Here is a 17,068-nt window from a genome sequence, read left to right on the forward strand (position 1 = left end):
ACTTGTCCAGGGTCACATAGCTAGTTAAGTATCAAATGTCTGAGGCCAGATTTGAACTCAGGTCCTCCTGACTCCAAGGTTGGAGCTCTATCCTCTGAGCCACCTAGCTGCCCCCTTATGATACTTTCTAATGTGGCCTTTCTGAAGAGCATCTAGTTCCTCATACCCATGACTGGAGATACTACACAGGTAATGTCCTGAATAACTTTGCCCAGTTGTTTGAGATACAAAACAGATCATTGACTGTCTTCTGAACTGTTTCCTGCTTGACCCTGGGAAGTGGTAGCTCCCCCAAGTTCCCTTTGCTGATCTTTGCCATATTGTGTTTGCATTCACAACTTCCCTGTGGTGCTAACTGCCCCTGGTAATGTTGGTCAGCTGGCCACTGACAGTGTTGGGTGGTTAAGTAGAGGTTGGAAAGCCAGTACACACTTGAATAATTGTGCATTCTCCTTGAATTTTCTTGGCTTTTTTTCCTCAATTCCTAACTTTAGCTACATTAAGTTATCACAGTGGTTGAATTCAATAATATAAAGTTATTCTTGTAGGTGTAACATAGTTGCAGATATTCTGGAATTCGGGGTGCTGTAACTTAAATTTAACAGATTGAGCTGAATGTTTATAATATCTTAAATCTTTCCTTCTGTTTTCCCTTACTGCCCTCTCCTTCCAAGTTTTGGCTTAGTTTTTCCTGAATTATATCCAAAATTAAGGTTGACTTACATTTAGAATTTTATGATGGCTTATTTCCAAGTGCTGCTTTTTAATGGTTTATATTCTGTGTATTTAAGGCCCTTGGTATACCCCCAAAGAATTTACCAAAACTATACTTCCTCAGTGAGGGAAGCTGGAGCTGATGGCTAATGTGGTTTTTCAATGGAATGCCAATATGTCAATTACCTCAGTGTGCATATAAAAAGAATTAGTTACTTAGTATATAGTATGATATGTGATGCTCCGTTAAATGGCTCCTATGGAGCACAGTCCTGTGCCAAAAAGATGAGCCTGTATTATTTTCTTGAGATAAAGAGCTGAGCATCCTGGCATTGGATTACACTAAAATAAAGCCGGTAGCATGAGCAAGTGGTCCTGTGCTTTCAACCTGTTGGTTGGAATGAAAAGATTAGCTGTCTCCAGCCAAGTGGCAGATGCCGTGACAATAGTGGACCTTTAGATAGCATTTTAGATTTTCAAAATGCTTTGTATATGTTATCTCACTTAATGGAGAAGTTCCACAGAAACCCTGAGACCCTTCTGCATAGTTCCGAGATAGGTGACCTACTGGAATCTTCAGGTGGTAAGATTGCAGACTCTAGGGCCATGATAGGTTTTTGTTAGTCCAACTGTCCCACAAAGTGCACCGATGACACTTCACACATTACAGCCTAAACCCATCAAGCTCCTGGCCCCAAGGTGACCTCAGACGTTCTTCTCCTTAAATCACCCCTTCCCTTTATAACGTTGTCCCTTTGATACTAATTGCCTCCTGGAATATTGCTTCACCTAATGTGGGAATCAGTACTGCTAGGTGAGGTACACCAGTAGTGTGATGTTTTCTTTAGACAACAATCTCTTTTTCTAATATCACTTCAATGAGGATCGAATTGATTTCTCAATTAATCCCATCAGGAGCACCATCTTTTCCCTACTTCCAGGCTTCATATCTCTTTGATAGCATTTTCTGTTCTCTCTCTTTGTTTCAGTCTTGGAAGAAGAGGTGGTCATTGTTCTTACCACGGCCATCGCCCTCTTTCTGTGCCCTCATTCCATCCTCTATTGTCTCCTCTGGTAGTTTGCCCCTATTTCCTTTTAGTTATCATTCTATATCCCCTGGATTCTTTCCAGCTTGCCTCCTTTCTGGTCTATGTCTATACCTCTCTAGCTCTCCCCTCCACACCTTTGCACAGGCTCTGTCCCTGTGTCTAGAATACTTTTCCTCCTGAATTCTACCTCCTGATGGCCTTAGTTCCTTTCAAGGCTTAGCTCAGGTACTGCCCTACCTGTGTATCTCATATTTATTTCGCACATAATCCTGGTTTTGCTTCTCTGTGACCATGTGTGCTCCTATTTGAATGCAAGTTCCCTGAGAGCAGACTCTTGTCACTGTTGAATTTATATTCCTCCAGTGCCTGACGCATAGACTCTTAGTAAATGTTTGCAACAGTTGGGCTTTGGACCAAGCCATTGATAAAGAAGAGGTGAATTGATGGCATTTGTTAAGTTGAGTTGACTCACAGCTAAAAGTGAATCAATGGTCATTCATTTTTTTTCCTTAATACTTGACCCACATAATGAACTTTTTTCAAGATCATAAGTTACTCCTAAAGTCTAATAATATAATACTATATTGTGATAAAAAGGTAAAACTTTTTTTTTTGTTAAACTGGCTGCTGTACACAGTGCTGATATAAACATTCTGTGGCCTTTACCTTCTGAATGATATTGGTGTGTATTTTTGTAGGTTTGCCGGAGTCCATTGTTGCAGCTGCTTGCTCAAGGAGTGGCCAGAGCGTTCTCCATGTTGATTCGTAAGTCTATCAGCTGCTGCAGCCCTTTATACTTGTCAAGTGCTTATGTGCCTGAAAAATAAGAATTGATACTTCTTCAGTTTTATAGTGGAAGGATTGTAATGGATGGTGTCCATTAAAACTGTGATATATTTACATACACACACACATATGTATAAGGCCATCTACGTATATAAGATATATATATATATATATATATATGTATATGTATATGTCAACATCTGTGTATAGATGTTGCTATAGATATATACATCTATATCTCAAAATATTGCAACTTTCTGTCAAATAATAACTAGCATTTATGCAGCATTTTGAAGCTTACTAAGCACTTTACATAATGTTTTCTCATTTGAGGCTCAGTCTCGTGAAATAGATAATACTGTTCCCATCTTATAGATGAGGACATTAAGGCTTAGTGAGATTCTGACTTGTCTTTGGTCACATGGTTAATAAGTGATAGAAACAGGATTTGAACCTAAGTCTTTGCTGACTTTCAGATCCCCAAATCCAGATATTTCGTTTGATGATCTCATCAGCTCCCATGGATTTAATTACCATCTCTATCCTGATGATTCGAAAATCTGCCTTTCCTTCCCCAACCTCTCTGTTGACCTGTAATCCCAAATCTCCAACTGCCTATTAGAGATCTCAAATTGGATATCCAGTAGACATCTTAAACTAAGCATGTCCAAAACAGAACTCCTTATCTTTTGCCCTAAACTCTGCCCCCCCTCCCCCCACCTTCCCTATTACTATAGAGGGCAGCACCATCCTCCTGGATTCCTCACTGTTTCTCACTCCCCCCCCCCAATATCCAAGCTGTTGCCAAGGCCTCCTCGATTTCACTTTTGCAGTATCTCTCCATAGTCCCTTTCTCTCCTCTATTACTAGCGCTACTCTGGTACAGGCCTTCAGCACCTCACACCTGGATTATTGCAATAGGCTGCTGATGGGTTGGCCTGCCTCAAGTTTCTCTCTGCTCCAATTCATCCTCCATTCAGCTGCTAAAGTGGTTTTCCTTAAGCACAGGTACAGTCATGTCACCACCTCACTCAGTAAACTCCACTGGCTCCCAACTGCCTCTAGGATCCAATACCAGATACTCTTTTTGGCATTCAAAGCCCTTTATGACCTAGGCGCCTACTACACTTCCAGTCTCCTTATACCTTACTCCCCAACATGTACTCTTCTACCCACAGTGACACCAGCCTCTTGCCTGTTCCACAAATAAGACACTCCATCTCTTGGCTCTGGGTATTTTCTCTAGCTGCTCCTGCTACCTGGAACATTCTCTCTCCTCAATTCTGCCTGCTGACTTCCCTGGCTTCCTTTATATTCCAACTAAAATCTCATCTTCTACAGGAACCCCTCTTAATTCTAATGCCTTCCCTCTGTTAATTATTTCCTATTTATGCTGTATATAGCTTGCATTGGTTATAATTGTTTGCATGTTTTCTGCCCCATTAGATTGTAAACTTCTTGAGGTCAGGGACTGTCTTTTGCTTCTTTTTGTATCCTTAGTGCTTAGCACGGTGCCTGGTACGTAGTAGATGCTTGATACATGTTTATTGATCGATTAATACTTAACAATTTTATTTATGCACAGGAATTGATTTTTTTAGCAAGTAAATTATTCCTCAAGGGAATTGATTCCCCCACCCCCCACCCCCAGCCAAACTGTGTATATCTCCTATATATGTATGCCCTTAGTGCTTTCTTGTGGACATCTCTGTGGGATTGGTACTACAGATATTATTATTATCCCCATTTTACAGATGAGGAAACTGAGGCTCATGGTTTAAGAGTTTCACCTCTGGTCACATGCGCTTCTGAGAGGTTTCCTGATGCTAAATCTAGCATTCTTTCCACTCAGTTTCCCAAGATAGCTGATTTCCGCCAATTGCTGCTCTCTAGGCATTCACATATTGGACTTCATGCACTGTGGCTTCACAGTTCATCCTTGGTGCTTAGTGTTCTGAGGATGTACCTTTCTAACATGCTAGACGGTCCTCCGAAGGCAGTTTCTGGCCTGGCCCAGGCTCAAAGTCTTTCCGCCTTGGTGGAATATCTGTCTGTCCTTGTTCTCCTACGTTAGAGCATTTGAAGAGTACAGGCTCACCCTTTCCTTCTCCTATTAGGGTAGGGCTCCCATGGGGAAAGGGAGAACAAAAAGAAACAGGCTGGGTACAGCCAGGCCACCCCTTGTACTTTTTGCAATGTACAGAAGCAAGTGATCTATTGTGTTTTGTCATTTTTTCAGTCATATCCAACTCTTCGTGACCCCATTTGGGGTTTTCTTGGCAGAGATCCTGGAGTGGTTTGCCATTTCCTTCTCCAGCTCATTTTACAGATGAGGAAACTGAGGCAAACAGGGTGAATGAGTTGCCCAGGGTCCCACAGCTAGTAAATGTCTGAGGCTGGATTTGAACTCAGGAAGATGAGTCTGCTTGACTCTAAGTCCAGTTCGCTATCCACTGCATCACCTTGCTGATCTATTACTGGCTTACGTTTTACCTTTTCCAAATTTATTTTTAACATATTTAACATGTATTAACCCTTTAAATTAATAATTGGGATTTTCTGGTTAACTGAAAGCCAAGAAATACTTGAGGTGAGGAAGCTTCTGTGTTGGACTAGAGGACTTATGTCAGGAACAGTTGTATATGTAATTGATTAGGTTGACCCCATAATTAATTATTTTTAGAATTCTAGCCCTTTATCAGCCAACAATAGCCTCCATTGGTCAGGGTCCGCATGCTTTTGCAAGAAGCCTCATAAAAATACAAAGTGAAAGTTGTTCTCATCACTTGAGTTCAACAGACTAAACTTGGAGGAGGAAAAACCTTTCTCCAAAGTGCATACAAAACCCAGAAACCTTTAGAAGTCTAGGAGAAATATGGCAGGTCTTTGAAACTAAACTGAAGCATCCTTTTTCTTTTTGTGTGAAGACTTCAGATCTGCTGCCCTCTCTGGGGGCATGGGTCTTTAGAGCATAGACCTTCCCAGATATCTCGCCAGGATTTCTGGGTTCACTTGGGTTATTGCTGTAGTATACGATGCAGCTATTTTAATTGTTAGGCTTTCCCCAGTCCTCAAATGTCTCCTTTCTGAACAGAGCTCCAAGCAGTAGGGTATATCTTTAGGTTATTTTTTGGTTAGTCCAGTATATATGTTTATGGATCGTCCCCCCCCTTCATCTCTAATTGGTGGCCAAATATTAATTCTGTCTCTACAGCATTTCTTGTGTCTTTTGTCTGTTGTCTTCTTTCTGCTCAAAGGACCACCACCATAGTTCAGGAATTCTCTTTCACCTGTTGTAATAGTCTCCCAATTGGTTTCCATAGGTTATTTTTCTCCTGTCCAGTCCATCCTCTGCCATGCCTACCAAAATCTACTTCCTCCTATGCAGGGGCCTGACTTGATTCAAGGATCTTCAGTGATTTTCCATTGTCTGCTGGTTAAATCATGCACTCCTTAGCCTGATGTTTAAGGTGCTCTCTAATGTTTCTCTAGCAATCTTTCCAGTCTTATTTCTTACAATTTATGGACCTGCCAAATTAGGATTTTCCTGAACTGAAATCTCCATATGCCCCTGGCCCCTATGCCTTCACGTGGGGTATTGTCTCTTCTGCTTGTGATGCGCTCCTTGTACATCTCTGCCTCTCAGAATCTTTGTCTTCCTTCAAGTTTTCTTTCCAGTGCCACGACCCTTATGATTCCTTTTGATTCTTCCTCCCTGATGTCCCTTGTAACATACTGCTTTGCATACAGTTAGGAGTCCCCAGTAGAATATCAGTTCCTTTTGTCTTTTAGTCTTAGTATCCTCAGTGGCTCGCACGTTGCCTTGCATTTAGTAGGCACAGTAAATGTTGCTTGAATTGAATTGCTCCTAGGTTCTGCCTTCTGGGATCAAGCAGAAGAAATCTAATTCCTCTTTTCTCCAGTAGACCTTCTAATAAGACTGCTGTCAGCCACTACCCATGCTCTCTCCAACCCCAGATATTCTCTTCAGCTTATAAACAGCCCTAGTTTCTTCAGTTTATCTTCATATGACACAATCTCAAGGGTCTTTACCATCTTGTTTGCCCTCCTCTGTACCTTCTTTGATCGATTTATGTCATTCCTAAAATGTGGCATTTAGAACCGAATGAAATATTTCAGATTTGGTCTGACCAGAATGTAGTATACGAGGACCGTTATCTCTGAATTTTTGGACTCTTCCCGTCTTGGGGCAGCTTAAGATTCTGTAGACTTTTTTGGGCTATCATCACACTGTTGATAGCATCCCAGAATCTGGGATGGTTGGAAGGGACTTAAGTGGTCATCTACTTGGATTTCTACAATGTGGACACTGAGCCTTAGCTTGAAGACATCTAGCGAGAGGGAATGCGCTACATCTCAAGGCAGCGCATTCCACTTTTGTGTAGCTCTCATTGGTTGGAAGTTGGTCCACACATCAAGTCTAAAGTGGTCTCTTTGGAGTTAGGCAGAGGAGTCTAACTCTTAGGAGTTAGACTTGTTAGTCCATTGTTCCAAGTAAAAGCCTGTCAGTTACTTGACCAAAGCTGTCATATCCTAAGTCTTCTTTCTGTTCTGCAGTATAAACATTCCTTATTCAGTCCTCACAGGGCATGATCTGAAGATTTTTCACCATCCTGATTACCCCCTCCCTCGATCAGTTGCATCCTACTGGAACCCGGGGCTCCAAGATGAACGAGCCGGACAATGGCTGACTCAGAACGAAACCACATTCCCCCACTTCTAGAAGGGAGAGGCAGGGGCTTTCCTATTGGCCACAGAATGTGGGATGTCCCGACTGCCTGGATGTGGAGAGCGATCATTTGCCTCTGTCTCCCCAGAGAGACTTTGGACCAAGGTGGAAGTCTGTCTTAACTCCATCTGGTTGACATTTCTGCTTAATTGGAAACAGGGATCACTCCTAGCTCAGAAGTGTCAGTGGTAAGTTTATCCCCATGGAAAGAGAGGAGGAGTGGAAGGGCCTTAGCTATTGCTCCTGCAGGGTTCATTCTTAAAGCTGAATCTGATCACATTTGCAGGAAGCTGGAAAAAAGGGCATATACATATAGAACTGGGAGGATGTTAGTTGTCCCGCTTCTTAACTGCTCTTTTTCTGTCAGGGTCACCACCATTGTTTCAGTCACCTGGGTTCTCAACCTTGGAATCAACATCTGCTCCTCACTCTTTCTCACCTCACTTTTCCAATCAGGTACTTGCCAAGTATTGTTGATTCTACATCCATAAATCTTCTTGTATCCCTCCTCTTTTCTCCCTTCACATAGCCATTGCCCTGGCTCAGGCCTTCATCACGTCTTTCCTGGACCTTTTATTCGCCTCATGGTTAGTTTTCTTGTCTCACCTAGCCTTTCCTAATCCATCTTCTACACTACTTCCCAAGAGATTTTCCTAAAGAACAGATCTGATCATGTCACTCTTCTGCTCAGTAAATTGCAGTGGCTCCCTATTGCCTTTCTGATCAGATACAAACTCCTTTGTCATTTAAAGGCCTTCACAACCTGAAACCAGCTTATCTTTCAGACCTTATTCTATATTATTTTCCTTGCATATACCCTATGGTCTAGCAGCCAAACTGGCCTAATTGCTCTTCCTAAAATTTAACACTCCATCTTCGGTCTCTGAGCCTTTGTCTAAGCTGTTCCCTGTGCCTGGAATTCACTTTTTCTTTGCTTTTGCTTCTTCAGATCTCTAGTTTCTGTCAAATTATGTTTTAAGTGCCTTCTCCTACCCAAGGCCTTTTCAGATCCCCAGATACTTGTCTTCCCTCCCCCATCATCTTATATTTATAATGTTTATTTTTACTGTTTACTTTTCTCTGTACATATTGTCTCCCCATATAAAATGTAATCTTCTTCAGGATGCGGCCTGTATTTCCTCTTTTTGCCTTGGTAGCCCTAATGCTTAGCATAGAGCAGGCCTTTAATGATGGCTTGCTCATTGAGTGGTTCTGTAGCAGGAGAGGGAAGCCTCCTCATGTTTCTCAGGATTCCTTAGATTCCTTTTTTCATTGTTTCTTATGGCTTGTTAATATTTTATTGCATTTATATAACCCAGCTACTGTTGTTCGTTAGGGGAGCCTTCTCTAGTTGGTGCTTTGTTGAATACTGGTTACTCTGCTTGCTTGCTTGTCTGGCTCTTCCACAGATAGCCTTTTGAACCATTGCCATAGATTTAGGATTTCTTGTAATATAGCATTACACATGGCAAGTTCCCTGTTATCTTTTAGATGAACTATCATCTAGCCTTTTTTTCCCCAGCTTGCATATATGAATTTTTAAAATTTTTGATCTTAAGTGTAAGACTTAACCATTAGCCCCATTCGATTTCATTTCCCTGACATTGGCCTAGCACTCTAGCTTTTCCAGATCTTTTTGGGTCATGACTGTCAGCTTTTGTTACCTGCAGATTTATTAAAAATTATTTTTATTCTGAGCTTGAACAGCATCCAAGAGAATGAACATTTGCATACACATAGTAAAACAGAAAAAGAGGATTGTTGTGGGGCTCTTTTATGTACAACTCACTTTTCTTTTTCCATATATAATATTATCAGCCTGAACTTTCAAAGCTGTTAACTTTGTGCTTCTCCGGCTTTCCTTATGTTCTTTTTTCTCTCCATTTTTCTTTCTTTCTTTTTTTTTTGGAGGGGGGGAGCTAGGCAGTGGGGTTAAGTGACTTGCCCAGGATCACACAGTTAGTAATGTTATGTGTCGAGGCCACATTTGAACTCAAGTCCTCCTGCATCGAGAGCTGGTGCTCTATCCACTGCGCCACCTAGCTGCCCCTTTTCTCTCCATTTTTTAAAGATGCTTCAGTGAACCCCTTTTTGGGGGAGAAGGACTACTCTGTCTCCTCTTGTCCTCTACTACCACCATCACCCCCACTGGGAAAGAAAATAACACCCCAAAACTCTTGCATCCCAAAAATTTGATAAGTCTGCATCTCTTCTTTATTTAAGTCATTGGTAAAGATTTAAGTTAAATAGTAGAGAGCTAAGACAGATCCCTGGGGCATACCACTGGAGACCTTTCAAGGCAATATTGAGCGATAAATGAGTATTCTTTGTGTCCAGTCATTTACCCACTTCCAAATGCACATACATAATTTATCATTTGGTCAACACCTTCCATTTTAACATAGCCTGCCTACTACTCTGGTAACCTTGCAAAACAATAACAACAACCAGCCCTAACTCTGGCTTGGCCATTCATACAGTCTGATCAAAAGAAAGACTGGCTCATCACATGGCCACTGCCATTGCTAAAACAACAGCTCCTGGCTTGGTGCTTATTAATGGCCTAGGGCCATATTGATGTGGGAAGATAGACATATTTACCTGTGGGAGTACACTGTGTACAAGTAGCTGCTTAGTAGATGTTCAGTGTTGCAGAAGGTCTGGAGAAGGATGTGAAGGTTGTACTTCCAAATGCTACATTGGATTTTGTTTTAGGTTACCTAAATGGATTTACTTTTAAATTTTCGGATGCATTTAGATTTTGCGAATCTTGGATCATGAAAGCTGCTTCCATGGAACTCCTTTTTGATTACGAAATAGCCCGTTCATGCATTATCACATAACCAGCAGCAGGGTGGAAAAGATACCTAACCTTGGAAATTGTGTACTCATACTTGTTTTGTGCGATTATCTAAGAGTTTCCAGCATTTGTAATGGAAGCAATGAAATAAAGGACTAGTAAGGGATTAAACAGTTTTCAGATTTGGGAAAAAATAGGTTTGTAAATAGTTTTTGTATTTTGTTATAAAAACACTCAGTGGGACAAAAATAAAGGAGGACCTGAATAACTGGAGGAATACTAAGTGTTAGTGGATGGGTCAGATTAATATAGGAAAAAATGACTCTCCAAAAGTTCTCCCCAAATAATTTATGTATTTAGTTCAATCCAGTTGAAACATCAAAGGGCTTCTTATATATTGTTATTATTATAACATTATAATATTATGTATTATATATTATTGTTATTATAACAAAATTTATATGAAAAAATAAGTGGGCAAGAATATTAATGATCACATTCAGCAGAGTTTATGAAAGGAGTCTTGTTTTCATAGACTTTAAAACATTATAAATTGGTTATCAAAATTATCTGGTACTAGATGTATCCAAAAGCACAGTATATCAGTGAAATGAAATGGGTACACAAGACATCCACCATACAATAGATTAGTTGTATGACAAATCTTTATCCAATAAAAACTGAGGAAAGGATTCATTATTTAACAAATGTGTTTGGGGAGATTGATGGTCACTTTTCTTGGAAGGGGATTTAGATCTGTGACTTACAGTCTATGCCCTAATGAATTCCAACCAGATGAGAAACTTAGACTTTTAGAAACAAACTCTGGGAAAAATAGAACAAAATAGAGTGAAGCATTTCTCAGTTGTGGAGGGGAAATTAATTTTTTTCTGTTCAACAAATGGAAGGAATTATTGAGGATGAGATAGACATGCCCGACTACATTTTTAAAAATTCATGTACAACGACAACAACAATAACAACAACAACAAAAAACAGTATAAAAGGAAAAAAAAAAACAAATTGGGAAAATATGGGAATCTGACAGGTGAAAGACCTGAAGTCTAAAATATATAAGGCACTTTAAAAAAATAGTGATAACTTTCAGTGCACAATGGATAATTAGTAAAAGGATAAGACCTGAACATTTTCAAATGAGGAAACAAATGATGTATAATTGCTTGAAAAAAATACTCAACTTTGTTAATAATCAGCGATGCCAATTAAATCAACTTTGAGGTATCATCTCTTGTTCATCAAATTGCCTTAAATTATTAACAGCAGTAAAACAAAAGCAAAATAAAATAAAAAATAATGCTAGTAGAGTTGGGAAAGAACAAGTATACTTACTCATTTCTGGTAGAATTGCAAACCTATAATTTTGAAGAATAATCTGGTAACATGCAGTGAAAGTTACCAAAACAGTCATACCATTGACCTAGTAATTCTGTTGTTGGTAATATGCCCTGAATGTGTTGCCCAAAACAACAATAAAAAGTGTTTTTAAGGTATTCTTGTAGTAGCATTATATGTAATTGTCAAAATATCTTCCAAAAAACTGGAAGCTAGCTAACCATTTAACAACAGGGGAATGGTTAGATAAATTGTGGTACCCTCATTTAATGGAATGGAATACTATTGAAATTATGAACAGCAAGCATACGAAATTGGGAAAGACCTTAATGAAATAATGGCAGTGAAATGCCAAGTGAAAAAAATAAAACATAAGAATGAAACGTACGGTAACTCTATGACCACATCAGAGGAAAAATGCATGAGACTAAATAGAAAAGAATTCTGATGAGAGCATATTTGGTATACTTGATACATGGAGACAAATTAATTCGAATATAATAGCTTCTAAGCAAATACAGATTGCTTTTTATTGATGTTTAGTGTTAAATTTCTTAGGAAAATGAAAACAAAATCCTCTGTGGAGGATTGTTCTTGTGGAAGAGTTACCTCTATCACTGAGTTGGCTGCACCATTGATGGGCCAAGTTGTCACTAGATTAATAATGTAATACTCCTTTAAGGTAAGCTTGTAATGTTGCTTAGTTATTTAGTTTATATGGAATATATTTTATGGAATTATTCCATTATGTGGAATAGTTTACTTATTCTAACACCATGATTTTTTTTTCTAGTCAGCTTGACTTGGTGAGCTTGCAAAATTCTAGAATCACAGTAAGGTGAATGTTAACATTAAGAATTAATAAATTTAAAATCACTTTTGTCATATTTATTTAGCTATTCCGTTGGAAAATGGCATTGGTTACCTTTATTCTAGAACTTATATGATTTCATAAGTCATACAATTTATCTAATTTGTCCTAAAAAGGGATGATATAATTTAACTTATTTAGATTAACCTGTCTTTCATTAAAACTTTGAAGCTTAAAAATTATTAGAAATTATTGTAGGCACCCATTAACTGAAAGCTTTTTACATGTACATATATATATATATATATATATATATATATATATATATATGTATATATTTACATACATACACACATATATATATAGCATTCATTACCTTAAAAAGATCAACTTATTACTTTTAATTTTCATCTGTTGTTTGCATCTATCATAATATACCACATAAGTAATGGTGGCTGATGGTTCTGAAGTGGCCCATTAGAAAATACTAAGTGAAAGCCCTGTTGATTTATAAACACTGTCCAAGCGTTACCATCAACAGCAGCTAATCTTATTCAAAATAGTCACTTCCTTGCTGGGTTGCCATAAATTCCTGTAGACAGATCTTAAACTAAAGTTAGCTTCTGCCAAATTATAATTGAAGGAGCTCTATTTCTGTGTGCCAGCTATCTGTCTCAATAACTGTAAAATCTGTGGTTCTTTTCAAAGAGCTACATTTACTGTAGATATTAATGAGCTGTTGACATGTGAAATTTCAAGGATAGATGCTAAATGATTTAGAAAAGTAATTTGCAATTCAAAATGGAGAGATTGGCATGAAGTTTCAACTTGAAGTTACTAAAAAGAAGATACAGGAAGACCAAAAGTTTATATTCTTGTGAACTTAGTGTTATTATTCTTACAGTAATTGTTCATGCTATCAATCTTTATGTTTTTTCCTCACAATTTTGTTACAGGGTTGTTGGTTTTTTTTTGTTTCCCGTTAATTTTCAAATTGTGCAACTTTGAGCCCAAGAAGAAATTAACTAGTTTTTAGTATGAGTCAGACTATTGCATTGGTTTTAAGAGGAGTCACTTAAATTCATTTTTCTTTGTCTCCTGAATAAAAAGGATACTCAATATTTGGCTCTTTAAAGTTCATTATATTACATATATTGAATATATGTACAATTTGTGCACAAATGAATCTTTGATTGCAGTAGCAGTGAAGTGGGGTGAGTCAGCTGCCTGGGCCTTCTTTGTAAATTGCATCACCAAATGCTTATTTTGCAAAATTTTTCTGGAAGATCCTGTATCCTTTACACAGAGTAGAACAATTTGAACATGGTATTAAAAGAGATTTTAATTTTTTTCCCTAAAATTTCCCAGCCAGGACCAGCACCCAAATGCTTGTAATTTCTTTCTATTCTAGCTTTAGATTAAGTAAAGATATGAGGGGAAAAAAAAGAAGGGAATGAATTGCTTGACTAGATATGAGCTCTTGTTTTGCCATCCCATCATCATCAGGTGCTTGAGTTTGTGATAGAATATTTGGTCCTTGGAGTGCAGGGGTGTTTTTTTTGTTTGTTTGTTTGTTTTTGTTTTTTTTGGTGGAGGCCTACAAAGCTGGTAAAGAAAAAAGGCTAGCTATATGAAAGGAGAATGCAGGGAAATATTTGAGAATTCAATTGAGCAGACCTTTTTCTGTGCTGCTTTGTTCAATGTAGCCATGCTAGGCTCTGGGGACAATCTGGTACCTGCCCTGAAGGAGCTGACAGACCAGTCCATCAACAAGTGCTTACTCAGGCCTACTGTGTGCCAGGCACAGGGAATACAACAGTCCCTTTACACAAGAAAGGAGGCTATCTCATGTGGCAGAAAGAGAACAGGTTCTATGGCTTGGCCTTAGGACAAATAGGAGATGAAAATCCAACTGAGAATCTGCTGCTGCTTGAGTAATATCCATTTGTCTACTTGGTTTGGCTGCCTAAAAATAGTGTCAGATTCAATGGGTGAAGAACAAGTTAGTCTCATGGAATGGTTCCTGAAAGTCAGGAAGCCTTTGTGCAGCCTGGGCAGCTGGTATCCCAGGCTGCTGCCATGTCTTTCTCAGAAGCTGCTGTCTCCCAGGGAGCCTTGGGGAAAGCTGGCCACTGGGTGAGGAGGGAGTCCTTCCGAACTTTAGAGGCCTTATGTTTTCCACTTTAGTTTGCATTGAGGAGTGGTGGTGGAAGAAAATTCCCTTTCCTAACCTCTCCCTGACCCATTTCCCCTTGGGTCAGATAAAGTAGGTTATTAGTAAGTGAGAATTGGAGGAGAAAGCCTGAGGCCAAGCTGGTTTGTTAACAAGGAACATCCTGAGCCATGAGTGACTGTGCACACTTCACACCAGCTCTGGGCGGAATTGGGACTCTTGTTAATGTGCAGAGTACGTTGGGCTCACTGCTAACTGATAAATGGATACTAGGAGTAATGCCAAACAATTATTGTCCTATTGCTCCAATATACCAGAAGATAATTGCATATTCACTTTAAAACACAAGACAGGCAATAAAACCTGTGTTATGTCAGGTTCTAGAAATGAAGAGTCACTCCAACATTAGAAGTTATAAAGTTATTACTCCCATGGCCATTATTTACATGAATTAGGGTAGAAAAGAGAGTCTAGACTTCATGTTATCTAAGGTTTGTAAATTGTCTCACCAGGTCCTCAAACAGAGTACGTGAGGAGTTAGGATTTGTGTTCACTGAGAATGTCAGTCCCCAAACTTTTCTGATAATGCACCCCATTAGTAAAAATATTTTGAGCAGGCACCCCTAATGTGCATGTTTACTTGGTTTTAAATTATCCATGTGTTCTACTGCACTAATAGTTATGTATATTAAATACATAATTAAAAGTATATATAAAAAGGCAATAATATTTGATCTTAGAGTCAATAGGATGCCACTGGAGTTTATTGAGAAGGAGAGTGAATTAGTTAGATCTCTTCTTTAGGAAAAGATGGGTTGGAGATGGAGAGATTGGAGGCTGGAAGGCCAATTAGGAGGCTACTCTAATAGTCCAGGCTAGAGGCAATAAAGGCTTGAATGAGGGAGCTGTGAGCTGAGAGAAGGGGATAGGCACAAGAGACGTCAGATGCAAACAATAAGGTTTTATCAACGATTGGTTGTTTGAGGTGAGGAAGAGTGAGGAGTTGAAGATTACACAAGCTTTAGTTCACTGGCCACTGCCCAAAGCACAGAGCCTGCCTTCCAAGGGGCATCTGCTCCCCTGAAGGTGATCTGTGGGGCAGAGGGCTTATATCTGGAAGGGAGGGAGAAGAGGAGGAAAGAGGCAGAGAATTTGCCCAATGGCACCTGTTGCTAAGGGTGTCTGAGTAGTCGTTAAGTTATAATTGCCCTGAGGGGCCAATAGCTGGCTCAGAAGGGAGAAGTTAGGAGTCTGCATGGTGGAGGGCAGTAGCTGAGTTGATTTTTGGGGGGGGACATGGGGTAAGTATGGTTGAGTTGGAGACAAGTCCCTCGACTGGCCGTTGCAGGAAGGGTGAGATGCATCCCATCTTCCTACCCTGTGCCTGGTCTATCACATGCCCCTTGGGGTCAGGCCAGGGCCTCCACTTTGAAGACCACTGGGCCAGAACTCAACATTTCTAGTGTCTGAGTTGTTGCTAGGGTATGAATTAGTTCGTGAAGGCCATAAGTGTCACCATATTAATCATAAGTCTAGCTAGGGGCCTGTTTCCCAGTGAAGTCAGCTCTCTCTCTCAAGAGCTGGAGGAAGACAGAATCCTGTAGCACAGGCACAATGTAAAATTGGAAAAAGCTGTTTCTGCCCATTACTTTTGGAAGCCATTTCATCTGGAAGGGCCTCAATTTGATCTTAGTAAAGTGGGATAATCCTTGTCTACTGCCTACTTCCCAGGATCCCTGTGAGAATCAAATCAAATGGAAGTGCTTAATTATCATATATTTACATTTCAGATACTTTGTTTACTTATCTGTATATTTGCTATTCCCCCCCATCATAATGTAAGCTCCTTGGGCATGTTTGCTTTTTGTCTTTATGTCTTCCAGGCCTTGAGCTGTGGCATCGCACACAGTAGGCACAAGTAAATGTTTGTCCATTGAGGAACTGCTTAAAATGTATAAGGTGGTATTAATAGTAACGTTTCTGTGGGGAAGGCTCTGGGGGTGGATAATGGCCACTTTTTACTCAGCAAGCTGAGCTTGACTCCCTGCCGTACTCTGCCTGAAAACACTTTTAACCCCTAGTCGGAGTCAGTAAAGCATTTCTCATGTGAATACCTTCAGGAATGCCAGTAGTTTTCTTTCATTAGGATTCTTGTACTTATGAACAGGAATGACTTCCTTTTGCACTAGGTAATTTATTTTGGGAGTATGCTAGAAATCTATAAGGATAAGACTTTCACAGAAGGTTCGGTATCAGATTGTAATTATGGGACACAGTGAAAAAGAAGACAGTTAGGAGTTAATGAATGTAGATCTCATTTAATAGAAATGGTACCCAGACAATTTCTTTCCCTCTGTTTACCTGTCTGTAATTTATTTTCCTGTTCCTAGACATTATCATTTGGGCTACTATTTTTATTTTTTTAATTAATTTTTTTATGGGCTACTATTTTTAAATGGGAAAAATATGTAAAGGTTAAGGAAGAGTTTGAAAGTTTACCTTGATATTGATTTCATTTTTCTGTGGCTTTACTGGGGTTAATGGAATCAGCTTTGTAATTCATATCCTTACTGTCTTAGGAAAAAAAATGGGTGGTACCCTGATGGTACCATTGTGAGATGAGAAAAATGAA

General features: G+C 39.4%; 1 protein-coding gene across 1 annotated transcript in view; it reads left to right on the top strand.

The window, feature by feature from the left end:
• CHM (CHM Rab escort protein) overlaps nucleotides 1-17,068 on the top strand; it is a 179,623-nt gene that overhangs the window by 24,089 nt on the left and 138,466 nt on the right. The window contains 1 exon segment of the mRNA XM_020964591.2: nucleotides 2,462-2,528. Coding sequence (XP_020820250.2) covers nucleotides 2,462-2,528 — 67 coding nt within the window.

This window comes from Phascolarctos cinereus, unplaced genomic scaffold, assembly GCF_003287225.1.
Source record: "Phascolarctos cinereus isolate Bilbo 61053 unplaced genomic scaffold, phaCin_HiC Scaffold_8;HRSCAF=390, whole genome shotgun sequence".
In the NCBI taxonomy this organism is placed as follows: Eukaryota; Metazoa; Chordata; class Mammalia; order Diprotodontia; family Phascolarctidae; genus Phascolarctos; species Phascolarctos cinereus.